This window comes from Chiloscyllium plagiosum, unplaced genomic scaffold, assembly GCF_037043375.1.
Source record: "Chiloscyllium plagiosum isolate Xiang-an unplaced genomic scaffold, Cpla_swu_hap1 HiC_scaffold_26, whole genome shotgun sequence".
NCBI lineage: Eukaryota > Metazoa > Chordata > Chondrichthyes > Orectolobiformes > Hemiscylliidae > Chiloscyllium > Chiloscyllium plagiosum.
This window is the reverse complement of record NW_028270164.1, coordinates 3,258,812-3,273,808: the sequence shown is the minus strand read 5'-3', so window position 1 is coordinate 3,273,808 and position 14,997 is coordinate 3,258,812. Positions and strand designations below refer to the sequence as shown.

The 14,997-nt window shown below is 45.2% G+C and overlaps 1 protein-coding gene across 3 annotated transcripts; it reads left to right on the top strand.

Moving 5' to 3' along the window:
• The first annotated feature begins 238 nt into the window (after window positions 1-238).
• Window positions 239-14,404, top strand: LOC122563022 (uncharacterized). Of its 3 annotated transcripts, XM_087973425.1 has the most exons (5): window positions 239-767; window positions 1,432-1,598; window positions 4,252-5,250; window positions 9,998-10,131; window positions 13,098-14,404. In XM_087973425.1, the coding sequence occupies exons 1-3, from the start codon at window positions 666-668 to the stop codon at window positions 5,045-5,047; spliced, it is 1,065 nt and encodes a 354-aa protein (XP_087829551.1). In that variant the 5' UTR covers window positions 239-665; the 3' UTR covers window positions 5,048-5,250; window positions 9,998-10,131; window positions 13,098-14,404. The 3 variants fall into 3 exon arrangements, with proteins under 3 accessions (XP_087829551.1, XP_043572264.1, XP_087829552.1); XM_043716329.2 differs by lacking the exon at window positions 9,998-10,131; XM_087973426.1 differs by lacking the exon at window positions 9,998-10,131 and having other exon boundaries at window positions 548-563.
• The last annotated feature ends 593 nt before the right edge of the window (window positions 14,405-14,997 follow it).

Sequence of the window (14,997 nt, the reverse complement as noted above, 5' to 3'; positions counted from 1 at the left end):
GTGCTGAGGGTCTGGCAATGGAGGACCTGACGCCTGAGGAAGAACGCCTCGGAACCCTCCAATCCCGCGGGATCAATGTGTATTTCACCAGTTTCCACATCTCCCCTCCCCCCACCTTACCCCAGATCTTGGTACCGCCCTGATGACCGGTCCCACCTGTCCATCTTCCCGCCCACCTATCAGCTCCGCCCTCCTCTCCGACCTATCACCTTTACCCCCACCTCCGTCTACCTATCGCACCCTCAGCTACCTTCCCAGCTCCACCCCCCCCCCTCCCATTTATCTCCCAACCCACAGGCCTCATTCCTAATGAAGGGCTTATGCCCGAAACGTCGATTCACCTGCTCCTACGACCCTGCGTCACACACACCCCTACACTCAACCCTACGTATCGGGGAGGAGGGGCGAGGCGGGCAGACGGTACTGCGCACGCGCGGTCACTTCCAGACGTCACCGCATATTGTCGACGACGTAATGCACAGTGTCGGAGCCGCACATGCGCAGTGAGGAAGTGATCGGTTATATTCGGCAATTTGAAGATATTCCCAGGCTGGTTCCCTCAGGTTCTGGAGAATTTAAATCAATTCTCCTCTTGTCACTCGCCACCGGATACCCCAAATATTCACAAATATAAATCATTCAGTTATTGTAATTGATTCTGAGGCATGAATTCACTCGACACCACGCAGCAGTTTCTCAACATGTTTGGAACGCTGGAGTTTGAGAGCTTCGACGAGTTTAGCTGCAGATTGGAGCTTTTCCAGCAGGTTCCCCACCCCGTGGGGTTAAAGGGGGAGGGGGAGGGGAGGAGAGAGTGGGGGGAATGGAGGAGGGTTGGGAGGATTGGTTACAGAAAGGGGGACTGTGAGGGGACAGGGACAGAGAGAGAGGAGAGGCACCTGGGTTTGTCAGGGAGGGGAGAGAGGAACAGGTGGGGAGGCGGAGGATGGATGGTGTGTGGGGTAGGGGTAGAAGAGATTAGGGGAACAGTGGGGCAGCGAACGGGGTAGGGAGGACAGAGGGGCAGGAAGGAGAGAGAGGTGGAGAATGGTCTGAGGAGGTAAGAGAGAAGGGTTGGGGAGAAAGGGCAGGGGAGATGGATCATAGGGTGAGGTGGATGGTGGGGTTTAGGGCAGAAGGAGGGATTATGGTGGTGGGATATAGGAGGATGCAGGTTGGGGTGACATGGGAGGGAATGGAAGTGGGAGAGATGCCATGGGGATGAGAGAGATGTGAGGCTAAGAGAGGTGGGAAAAGGAGGACGATGATGAGTGAGGGAGATGGTGTTGGGGAGGACAGCAGAGTGAATAGTGATGAGGAGGGGAAAGGGTGAAGAAACAAGTGAGAGATGGCATGTTTTCGACAGTGATGTACTTCTGTTTTACAGTCTCATGAATGTGGTTTCACTGTCATTTATTGTTGTACTTACAGGCAACAGGGAGCATCTTCAAAAAGTCTAGGACCCATACGGTTAAGAAGGCAAATGAGACACGTACAGTACCAATTCCAGGTCACTTCAAATACACCTCAGTGAATCTGCAGTGTGTCCACTATGGACAGCCACGCATTCGATCCACTGGGGTGAGACCCAAACAGAGGTAATTATTCATTTTGCCAAACTTTGAATGAAGGTGAGATTTTCAACACAGATCTTGTTCTGCGTTCAGATGCAGTACCCCCTTATGATAGCCACGATTCCCTGAACAAGATTACTGGTGGGGCTGGCGGCAGAGCATAGAACAGTCTAGCGCAGTACAAGACCTTCGGCCCTCAGTGTTGTGTCGGCCATTTATCCTACTCTAAGATCAGAATAGCCTCCATACCCTTTATTGTACTATCATCCATGTGCCGATCCAAGAGTCGCTTAATTGCGCCTAATATATCTGATTCTACTGCCGCTTTTGGCAGTGCATTCCATGTACCTGCACTGTTAAAGAACCTAGCTCTGACATCTCCCCAAACCTTCTTCCAATTACCTTAAAATTATGTTCCCCCATAATAGACATTTCCACCATGGGAAAAAGTCTCTGGGTATCCACTCTGACTATGCCTCTCGACATCTTGAAAGCCAACACACCATATGCCTTCTTAACAACCCTTTCAACTTGGTTGGCAACTTTAAGGGAACTCTGGACATGGACCCTAAGATCCCTCTGTTCCTCCACACTGCCAAGAATTCTGCCTTTAACCCTGTATTCTGCATTCAAATTTGATCTTCCAAAGTGAATGACTTAACACTTTTCCAGGTTGAACTCCATCTGCCACTTATCAGCCCAGTTCTGCATCCTGCCAATATCCTGTTGCAACCTACAACCTGTTGCAACATACTATCCACAACTCCACCAACCTTCATGTCATCAGCAAACTTACTAACCCACACTTCCACTTCCTCATACAAGTCATTTATAAAAATCACAAAGAGCAGAGATTCCAAAACTGATACCTGCGGAACAGTACTGGTCACCGAGCCCAAGGCTGAATACTTTACATCTATCCCCACCCTCTGTATTCGATGGGACAGCCAATTCTGTAGCCAGATAGCCAGATTTCCCTGTTTCCCTCCTTTTTGAATGAGCCTACCATGGGGTACCATATCAAACACCTTGTTAAAATCCGTGTACACCACATCCGCTGCTCTACTTTTATCAACATGTTTTGTCACATCCTCAAAGAGTTCCATCAGGTTTGTAAGGCACAACTAGCCCTTCACAAAACCATGCTGACTATGTCTAATCAAACTATGGTTTTCCAAGTAATCATAAATCCTTTCTCTCAGAATTCTTTCCAATACTTTGCCCACCACTGACGTAAGACTGTCTGGTCTGTAATTCCCAGGGTTATCCCTATTCCCTTTCTTGAACAAGGGAATATCATTTGCCACCCTTTAATTATCTGGACTGCTCCAGTGGACAATGAGGATGCAAAGATCATCGCCAAAGGCAATCTCTTCCTTCGCTTCCTGTAGTAACCTAGGGTATATCCAGTCTGGCCCAGGGGATTTATCTATCCTTCAGTTTTCAAAATTTTCAGCACATCCTACTTCATAACATCAACCTGTTCGAGCAAATCAGTCTGTTTTATGCTGTTTTCAGAAACATGGAGGTCCCTCTCAGTAGTGAATACTGAAGCAAAATGTTCAGTAAGGACCTCCCCTACTTCCTCTGACTCCAGGCGCAAGTTTTCTCCACTATCCCTGATCAGCCCTACCCTCACTTTGGCCATCCTCTTCCTCGCAAGTGAGAACCGACACCTCTTCCTCTCTGTACAGGTGGACATAGCACCTGCCATTACCATACTGGCTGAATTGGCAATCCTCAACATCTTGACTTGGACAAGCATGCATTCAGTATGTATGTTTTTGTTTAACTTAATTTAGGTCTCTCGCTGTGATTTCCATTCCTTGGTGAATCATGTGCAGATTGTTGATTGAGCAATGGCACAGTGTATTTGGAAGATTTGTCTGTAGTTACAGGGTTTGGCTTCTGAGATTGCCTGTTCAGGCCTGCTGCTGTCCTGCTTGTTGCATAGTTCCCTTTCCCATTCACTTTGTCGTTCCTGTCCTGTTCAGACTAACACTTGCATTTTTGCTCGGCTTCTTCTGCCATTGGTGAAATATAATTGTTTGGGAAAGTACCAGAGCTGTTGCTGAAAGGAAACAAGGGGCTGAAGCAGGTGATATATCGTCGGTCAGTGTATTGCTATGGAAATGTAGCAGAGATTGCCAGTCTCCATTATTCTACCTTTCCTATGATAGTTAATTAGTATTGTGTTCCATTCCCAAGCAATGCAAGACAAAAGGTTTTCACGTTTTCCCTATTTCTGGCCATTTTTATGAACGAGTTTACTGTTGATTTGCTGTTTTCCACATTTAAGAATTGGAGACTGGCTGCTGCTGATGTACAGAGTCTGAGATGGGAGGGGAAAGATAATTGGTGAGAGTCTATCCTCAGCTATACATCCTGAAAATCCAAAAGACAGATCCACTGGTAATCAGGGGAGATACTCCTCAGTGGCGACAGTTTATTGACTCAGTAGGGATTGGTATAGTGAGAGACTTGATGGGGGAGATTCGCTGGTTATATAGGCTTTGTAGAAATTGAGGCATGATGACTTCGTGAGGGGGGTCAGACCCTTTTTCAGTTTTTAGTGGGTGGAGTAGATACGTGCTGAGGGTGGAGTTGATGGGGATTAATAGGCATTTAATGTCTTCTAATCTTTCCTGACATAATTGTTTCTGTATTGATTTCCCAGGTATCTTGCGATGGGTTGTGAAGCCTGCATCACAATTCATCTTGACCCGAACAAGAACCGGTTGTGTGTCACTGCCTACCATCTCATACACTCCGGCCACATCCTGGATCCAGATCTTTTACGGCATCTTGGCCTGTCTTTGGAACGACTGGCTCCTGACTGTCGCCAGCGCAGAACATGGCAACCCATGGCAGATGGCGTATCAATTGTACAGCAGCAACCCTACCCTCTCACCACCGAAGAGAAGCACAGTTTACTGATCACCAGATGGAAACAGCTGTCACGCACCATGCTGCAGAGTGACACAAAGCGTTTCCATAGGCAACTAGACTGGTTGGATCGGCAAATTCAACATTGGCAGCAAGGGATGGAAGAGGATATAGAATGTCTTGATGAGAATTATGGGCCCAGTGATGTGCCACTCAATTGGCAAGATACACCTCGGGAAATTGTGGAGCATTCATATGCCCGTCTGCATCCATCTCCAGATCCTGCAGCTGTTTCTCAGCTAGGGATATTTACCTCAGGGGTCAGTAAAAGAAGCATTGCCACACAAACATATGCTGCCACATGGAGTCCCTCCCATGAGACAGCCATTCAGGCACTGCTGAAGCTTCGTGATTGTCAGTTACCGCCCATTAAGCAGCAGGGAGGGCCAAAGGGATCATGTGCTGAGGAGACATTCAGTAGGAAGAGGCAGTGTACGACAGAAAGACCGAAAGGGATGTATGTTGACAGTGTTAATGTTGTCATCCCTGCTCAGTCCAGTGTGCCAGGACAGCAACAAAGACAGTAAGATTGTCATACCACAAGAGGCAATGAGGAAATCCCAGAGCAAGTACAAGGAAGATGCTTGTGAAGCACCTCACAAGCCACAAAGAACATGCCCTGGTCACGATATGAGTACATCAGCCTCGCCACTAGGAACCGGCCTCACCCACCACCAGGAAAATGTTGGCTTAAGGAGGACACCAGCCCAGCCCATCAGGAAGCTGCCAGGCAAGTCCGATCAGCCATGATCTTCTTGAATGGCAGAGCAGGCTTGAATAGCCTACTCTTGCTTCTATGATAGTGCCGGGCAATAACTATCTTAAACAAAAGAGAATTCACCCAGATTCACTTCACACGCAATGGTGATGTGTTTGTATTTTCCCCACTATCAACATTCAGGGTAGTGGGGTGTTACTATAGATAAAAGCCTAAACTGGACCAACTGATAAATACTGAGGCTGAAAGAGCAGGTCACATGCTGGGAATTCTGGTGTGAGTAACTAACCTCCCACTTCCTAAAACCTAACTACAACAGCAAAATACAAGTCTCACACTCTTAGACATTCACAGCACATAAGAACGTAGCCTTGGAGGCCATAGCATCTCAAGTAAATTTCTAATTACTTATATATTACAAAGAGTTTCTGAGTCAGCTACCATTTCAGGCAGTGATTTGCAGACATCCAACACCCTCTGGGCAAAGTAATTTCTCCTCGGTTTCCCTCTTAGCCTTCTAATTTTCTTAAATCTTTGGCCAGTTCATTGACCAATCTACTAAGAAAGGTGCCTGCCCCTATTTATGCCCTTCACAATATTATACTCCTATTTCAGCTTCCCTCTAAACCTTCACAGATCCAAGGAAAGAAACTCTAATGTATCCAATCTTTCCTCATAGCACAAACCCTCCAGCCCAAGTAGCAATCCTCTGTGCCCTCTCTAATGCAATCACATCCTATAATGTGGGGATCAGAACTATGTGCAGTCATGTAGTTGTGACCTAACTGGGTTTTTTAATACCATTTGAGTATAACGTTCTTCTTTGACTAACAAAATCAGTGTGTATATGCTTTGTCTCATGACTCACTGTAGTAGCAGCTTTGAAATGAAACCTTGTTTTTCCTGGAATTGTCAGAAATTAGGTGAGGTTATGGATGCTGTCTTTCCTTTTGGGAGTTTTGTAATTCGATACCTTTGAAGCTAGTTTTCCAATTTTCCTTCAAGAAGCGAATTAAAGGAGAAAGAGAAGGTATCAAGCTTTGTGGAATGTTGTCTTAACTTTTCCACTCTTAGAAAATGGAGAGAGAGATGCTTTCTAATTCACAAGCGACGGTGTACCTAAACACAGTGAAAATCTTGGTTTGTGAGCAGTACGGGCAGATCATAGTAAGTAAGGATAATCGGATCATAGGATAATTAGAAGAGTGAGGTATACAGGTTACACTGCGTAGGAGGTGCTTGGACCATGATCAACAGTAACAAGACAGTCTTTGGTTTAATAGTGTGTAATGTTAGAATAAAATCTGCACTCAGGAGTTTGCAAGGAGCCCTGTGGTGTTGGTGCCATCTTGAATCATCTTTACAGTCTTGTCTTCTGTAGTCTCAACACGCAGGAACGTTAATATCTCTCTCAACATTCCAGTCACTTATTTGAAATGCAACATCTCTTTCCACAGATCATGGTTTAGAGCAGTGTCTTTCTCTTATTTTAAAGCCACAATCTAAATAGAGAGAAGATGTGAAATGTAAGCATGGTACATAGAAGTGGTAAACTGCTATGTTCAGGAATCTATGGCTGTACTCACCAAGGTCTCTGTAATCTTCGTTAACTTCTAAGCTGTCACCTTTTGTTCTGTAACTCATTGCCCTTTTAACAATGTGCATCACCCAGTACAAAGCCCTGATAAACCCCATTTAAGGGGGCTTCCCCCACTACTGAGGTAAGACTGACTGGCCTACAGTTTCCTTGCATGTCTCTTCCATTTTTTCAAGATTAGAGTGGTGCTGGAAAAGCACAGCAGGTCAGGCAGCATCCTAAGAGCAGGAAAATCGACGTTTCGGGCAAAACCCCTACATCAGGAAGGGCTTTTGCCTGAAACATTGATTTTCCTGCTCCTTGGATGCTGTCTGACCTGCTGTGCTTTCCCAGCGCCACTCTAATCTTGACTCTGATCTCCAGCATCTGCAGTCCTCACTTTCGCCTCTTCCATTCTTTGTTTTAATAAAGGTGTCATGTTGTCAGTTTTCCAGTCCTTTAGCACCTCAACTGTGGCCAGACATAGGTAAAAATTCCTGCCAGGGCCCCAGATAACCCTTCCCTTGCCTCCATTGGCACAACTCACTGTGGTAACGTGTCAGCATTAAATCTTGCTGTTCCTGGAGTCCTCTTGAAAGTTACAGGCTTTTAAAGATATAGGCAAAATCTCCAAACTACCTGATTTTCAGATTGATAGAAAGCACTCACATATTTTCTGTCCTTGACAAGAATCAGTATTTATTACAAGTATCTAGATTCCAGCTGTAGGTAACCAATTAAATTCAGTCAACTCTACAAAATAAAACTCTAAACCCCTTATGAATTCCCCCTTTCACAAACCCACAAATAAATATAAAAAGGGAAATGAAACCCATGGCCGAAGTGAATACTGGGAAAGCAGTTCTGTAGTCTTTGCTCACAGGATCTGTTTGGTTCCTGCTGCCCAATCTTCCTTTCTCTGAATGCTCCCAATTGTTTGTAAGAGGCACTGAGTGGCTGTTATATTTACGAGAGGTCTATGACTTCCCCAATTCAAAAGCACTACTCGCAGTATCCACTGAAAAAGGGATGAGCTAATTTTCTTGGATTTTTAAGAACATGGCCAGCGGGCCCAGCATTTATTGCCTGTCCCTAGTTACCCCTTGAGAAGGTGGTGGTGCTCTGCCTTCTCAAATCGCTGCAGTCCACCTTCTGTGGGTTGACCCATAATGCCATCAGGGAGGAATTTCCAGGATTTTGACCCAGTGACAAAGAAGGATCGGTGATATATTTCCAGGTCAGGATGGTGAATGACTTGGAGGGGAGCTTGAAGATGGTGGGTGTTCCCATATATCTGCTGGAAAAGCACAGCAGGTCAGGCAGCATCCGAGGAGCAGGAGAATCAATGTCTCTGGCAAGAATCCCGATGAAGGGGCTCTTGCCCGAAACATCGATTCTCCTGCTCCTCGGATGCTGCCTGACCTGCAGTGCTTTTCTAGCACCACACTCTTGACTCTGATCTCCAGCATCTGCATTCCTCACTTTCTCCTCATCCACCTGTTTGGTCACCTTCTCAAAGAACTCAATAAGGTTTGTGAGGCACGACCTACCCTTCACAAAACCTTGTTGACTAGCCCTAATCAACTTATTCCTCTGTAAATGATTATAACTCCCTATTTCTTATAGCCTTTTCCAACACTTTACCCACAAGGTTTGTGAAGGTTTGTAGCTCAGGTTGAGGTTTAGGGTGTAGGTTTGCTCGCTGAGCTGTAGGTTTGATATCCAGATGTTTTATTACCTGGCTCGGTAATATCATCAGTGGCGACCTCCAAGTGAAGTGAAGCTGTTGTCTCCTGCTTTCTATTTATATGTTTGTCCTGGATGGGGTTCCTGGGGTTTGTGGTGATATCATTTCCTGTTCGTTTTCTGAGGGGTTGATAGATGGTATCTAGATCTATGTGTTTGTTTATGGCGTCGTGGTTGGAGTGTCCTACACTACATAGGACAAACAGGAAGAAAGTTATCCACCAGGATACACGAACACCAGCTAGCCACAAAAAGACACGCCCCTCTCTCCCTTGTAGCCCTACACACGGATGAAAAAAAAACACCATTTTGACTGGGACAACACATCTATCCTGGGAAAGGCTAAGCAAAGACATGCCAGAGAATTCCTAGAGGCCTGACACTCCACCACAATGCCATAAACAAACACATAGATCTAGATACCATCTATCAACCCCTCAGAAAACAGAACAGGAAATGACATCACCACAAGCCCCAGGAACCCCATCCAGGACAAACATATAAATAGAAAGCAGGAGACAACAGCTTCGCTTCACTTGGAGATTGCCACTAATGATGTTACCTAGCCAGGTAATGAAACGTCTGGATATCAAACCTACAGCTCAGCGAGCAAACCTACACTCTAAACCTTACCCACAACCGAAGACTCACTGGTCTATAATTGCCAGGGTTGTCTCTACTCCCCTTCTTGAACAAGGCAACAACGTTTGCTATCCTCCAGCCTTCTGGCACTATTCCTGTAGACAATGACCACATAAAGATCAAAGCCAAAGGCTCTACAATCTCCTCCCTGGCTTCCAAGAGAATCCTAGGAGAAATCCCATCCGGCCCAGGGGACTTACCTATTTGTGTGGCACAAATGTTACATGCCACTTGTCAGCCCAGTTGGGAGTGACTAAAGTGATTTAGTGCAGAGGACTGAGAGAGAGGTTTTGGTTGCTGCAGATTTGCTAGTTTCTCTTCTGGTCTGACCTAGTTTCTGTCAGTCTTGCTCATGGTGCAAACAGTTCAGATAACTGACAAACCTTGTTTGCAGGCAGAGGACCATAAACCCATCAGCTTCACTTGCAAAATAACCCCTCTGCTGAAAACTGTTAGCCCACTCATTGCTGGACCCACAGAGTTCCAGAGTGTTCTTATCCTTTTCCAAAATGATTCTAAAACTAACTGAGTTATGCTCACTTTCTTTAACATACCACCCTGCTAATACAGCTTCCGCCTGCCCGAATTATAAATGTCACCCCTCTGTTTAAGAAAGGAGAGAGAAAAGGAGGCTACAGATGTGTCAGCCTGACTGTGTGCAGAGTTCCCTTTTTTTCTGGTTTTTCCTTCTAAAATCTTAACTTGAAATATTATCCAGTCATTTACAACAAACGAGAAAAAAAGAACAACATAATTGCCTGTTCTTCTGTAATGTCCCCCATCTGATTCTTTCAGCATTCCTCCATCTGCCACTGGCAGCAGTACGTACTATATATGATGCACTATAATGACTGGACAAGACTGCTTCAACAGCACCCTCCAAAAACATGACCTACAAAGCCAGCAGACACATGGGAGCACTACCATCTGTAAGTTCCCCTCAAAGCCAATCAGTATTTTTTGCATATAACGTTTTTTTTTGCATGAGGCTTCACTGTTGCATTGAGTTGTAGGATTAATCTTCCTTAAAAGCAGTTATTTGGACTGGAGTAGTTGAACAGAGTAGCTCACCACTATCTTGAGATCCATTATGAACAAACAAACCATGCTATCATCAGAGGAACAACAGAATGGCAGAGGGGCAGTGAGGAACAGCAGGGCATTGGTGGGGCAACACGGAATTACATGCTTGTGGATGACTGGTGAATGTGTTACCTATGCACACAGACACAATCAGTTAGTTAATCTGATTGCTGAGTTTCCCAATGTTCGTGGCCAAGCTGATGTTGGCTGTGACCTGGTGGATGGTGAAGGATACACAGGCGCCACTTGCTAAACTCTTTCTGGTGCACGCAAATCTGCTGCTGAACAGTTGTTGAACTGACAGGCATGCTAAATGTGATCGATTGCAACTTGGTATACTTGTGGGCTGGGGGTGTGCAGACAGTGGCAAACTGGTTGGCAGCTTGACTGGTTGCAAACAGAGGGAAGAATGATTTTTGGCAAGTATTAGGTAAGACTCGGAAATTCTGTCATCTAAATGTTTAGTGGACTATGTAGCGAGTGTGCACTTAGTGTAGCTTGCTTGTAGTTTCAGAACCTGATGCACCATAGCAGTATGTAATGACAAGAGAACAAGCTTTGAGTTTGAGGGCCTCCTCATCCTCCTGTCTGCTTGTTCAAGCTCTCCAAATGGAGCTACCCACAATCACATCCCTTCCTTACCATTTCTGTGTGTATACTTCATATTAGTCTCAATCTTACTTTGGAAAAGATATAAGCTCATGCGTAAAACTGTGCAAAGCTGAAGGGAAGAATCAGTGATTTACATGTGATGGACTTTTTGTCAGTTATGCTCCACTTGCATACAATCAGAGCAGCCATGCCTTCATGGAGAGTAATGTCTACCAGCCACTAGCTGGGGGAGACTCCTCTTGGAAGGAGTCGAGATTAGATTGGTACTGGAAAAGCACAGCAGGTCAGGCAGCTTCTGAGGAGCAGGAAAATCAATGGTTTTGGTAAAAGCCCTTCAGCATGAATGAAGGCAGGGAGCCTCCGGGGTGGAGAGATAAATGGGAGTGGGGGGTGGGGCTGGGGAGAAGGTAATAAAGAGTACAATAGGTGGATGGGGGTGGGGATGAAGGTGATAGGTTAGAGAGGAGGGTGGAGTGGATAGGTGGGCAGGAAGATTTATTATATTTATTATATTAAATATATTTTTATTATATTTCCCTCCCCACTCTTTCCACCTTCCGCAAAGACCGCTCCCTCCATGACTACCTGGTCAGGTCCATGCCCCCCCCAACAACCCACCCTCCCCTCCTGGCACCTTCCCCTGCCACTGCAGGAATTGCAAAACCTGCGCCCACACCTCCTCCCTCATCTCCATCCAAGGCCCCAAAGGAGCCTTCCACATCCATCAGAGTTTCACCTGCACATTCACCAATGTCATTTATTGTATCCGTTGCTCCCGACGCGGTCTCCTCTACATTGTGGAAAATGGAGCCTTCTCGCAGAGCGCTTTAGGAAACATCTCTGGGACACCCGCACTAATCAACCCCACCGCCCCGTGGCCCAATATTTCAACTCTCCCCTCCCACTCTGCCAAGGACATGGAGGTCCTGGGCCGCCTCCGCCACTCCCTCACCACCTGACGCCTGGAAGAAGAACACCTCATCTTCTGCCTCGGAACACTTCAACCCCAGGGCATCAATGTGGACTTCACCAGTTTCCTCATTTCCCCTCCCCCCACCTTACCCCAGTTCCAACCTTCCAGCTCAGCACCGCCCTCATGACCTGTCCTACATGCCAATCATCTTTCCCACCTATCCACTCCACCCTCCTCTCTGACCTATCATCCCCACCCCCTTCACCCCCCCACCGGGCCCACATTTATTGCTCCACCCCGGAGGCTCCCTGCCTTCATTTCTGATGAAGGGCTTTTGCTCGAAACATGGATTTTTTTCCTACTCCTCGGATTCTGCCTGACCTGCTGTGCTTTTCCAGCGCCATTCTAATCTAGACTCTGATTTCCAGCATCTGCAGTCCTCACTTTTGCCTAGTCCTCTTGGAAGGAGCCATGAGGAAGTCTGATTCATGCACCCAGTTGGGACAGGGGCTGTCTGTCTTTACCTGCATATGTCCTGTTACAATACATCAACTTCCTGTGAGCACAGCAACTACCGGGAGGTATGTCTGTGCTTCTCTTCATAAATTGTTTTACCTTTGGAGGTAGTGATAAGCTGCCTTGGCACAGTCATATTGGAGGGAAAAAAATGTTTATCACAAGAATCCATCATTCTGCCAACGATAGACCAAAACACTCAACTCTAAATTCACACTCTGGAGTACTCCATTTATTTTTACCTGAAAGTTAACTCCGTGCATGTTCATAGCTATTTGACAAGATATCTGTGGGTGTCAGTCAGTGCAGTTTGAGCAAAGGAGATATAATGGCAGGGGCAAAGGCCCTTTGATGCATCAGCCATCTTCATTCTCATCACATTTTGCAGCACTTGGACAGTCGCCTTGTATGTTGTGGCATTTCATGTAGTCATTTAAAAACTTGTGAAATGCTAGTAGGCACTAATTAAGTAGGAGAAAGTGAGGACTGCAGATGCTGCAGATCAGAGCTGAAGCATGTGTTGCTGGAAAAGCGCAGCAGGTCAGGCAGCATCCAAGGAGCAGGAGAATAAGCGTTTCGGGCGAAGCCCATTCAATCTTCTTAACTCTAAGGAAAACAGCCCTGGTCTATTCATGCAAATTTCTGCAAATATTTTCATCAGTGCAATGGAAATCCCTAAGTGAACTGTTTTCCAGTGTGATGCAATGTTGCCGACCTTTTCCTGCAATTTGTTTCTTATGCAAGATAACCTGCTTGTCTTTTTCCACACAGAAAGCCATTGGATTCAGAGGACAGAGTCATCTAAGAACAATCAGCGAAACAAGCTAAGATTGGATAACATTGCAATAGGATTGCATGTGAGCCTAAATGAGGCTCATGATCATACAGTGTGAACTCAGTTGGGTTTTCTTCACTTCTCTTCAGTTTGATGACTTGTCCCGTGTCTGTATCAGTGAGGGTCAAAGAGCAACTTCAGACAGACAGTGAAGGGAAATGGCAGTGGCCCGAGATCAGTCAGCAAACATGGAATCATTTCCACAAAATGTATGACAAGTTGTACAAAATTACATGATATGGGTCCATTTTTCCAAGCTGGGATAGGGGTTCTGTCTCTTTACCTAGCCACCTCCTGTTGCAGAACATCAATGCTTTGTGAATGCAATAGAACAAGGCAACTGACAGGAGATATGTCTTTATTTCCCTTCACAAATTGTATTACCTTTGGAGGTAGTGCTAGTGTGTAGTTCTTTGAGGAGTTAGCATTTCCTGTTTGGGAAAGTCAGGCTGGCTCATTGCACTCAGAGTGTGTTAGACAGAGTGCCAAAATATTACAGACCAAGCAGAGTCTGGGCAACAGCAGGCTTGTCTGCAGCAGAAGGAAGAACAAAATTAGTACTGCAGATGTTCTGCAGCTCTGGTAATGAGGATTACAAGTCTCCAGGTCTGTTCATAATTTATTCAGGTAGCTGCAAATAGAATGCATTGAGTTATTTCAAAGAGAATGGAATATGAAAATGGGTTGGAATTTGAAAGTATTCAGATTTCTGGCATCCTGAAACTTCATGAAGAACACAACTGAGAGTGAACAACAAACATATCATTTGAGCTTATCTCACCATTCATCACTTCAGTATATGGCTGTTGTAAATGAGCCACAACCTGCACCCTCTGCCTAGATCCCTGCATACAATAATTGAGAGTTACAATGTCACTGAAAGAATCAAAAATAGTAATTGTTTATGCATAAGTTACAATGTTACAAGCCTGACTGAACAAATCGATGAGGACTAGTTTAGGAAAGTTGCAGCTTTCACAGAAAGACAATAAATTTGATTTCTCGATCAATCTCGTTGCCTGATTCTCCTCTATATTTACCTCGCCTGGAAGCGTGGTCACTGTACTAGCCTCTTATTCTCTTTTCTTTCCTATCACTGTTCACTTTACCTTATCACTTTGTAACCCTGCCCTGTGTTTCTGGTGTGATGCTCATCACGTGAAAGCATACTTGTGTGCTACAAGATGTGCTCTATTTGCATATAACAGTGTTATCACGATAAATAAAAGATTTTTGACTTCTATGCCTTGTTTCATTTTCAATGTTTGCAGTCCAATCTTCTGTCCCCATCACAACCACCATCTCAGCCCTACCTGCTCATGTCTGGTGTGAATAAATGCAGCATATTTCTAAATAGCAAACTGCCTCTCTCTTCCCCCCGCCCCTCAGTCTTCACTGTGTTACTGTCAATAATTTGTATTATAAATACCTTTAACATGGTAAAACATTGACAGGTGTTTAAATCATACAAAATAATATTCAGCCATTGGAGATTAAGAGTGGGAAGCAAAAGCTTGATGAAGGAGGTGAGGTTTATGCAGTGCCTTAAAGAAGTGAAAGAATCTCCATTATTACAGTGCAGGAGGAGGGAATTCAGCCCGTTTTGTTTGTTCTAGTTCTCAACTTGCTGCCTTTTCCATTAAGTCTGCACGTTATTTAAATATTTATCTAATACCTTGTTTCAAATGAACCTGCCTCCAGCACACCATATAAAAACAAGCTAGTCACACATCACATTTGCGTCTTTTGCCAAAGATTTTTAAACTATGACCTCTGATTATCTATACTTCTGCAGGTGAGAAGAGTTTTGTCCCTATCTACTCTGTCCAGATCCCT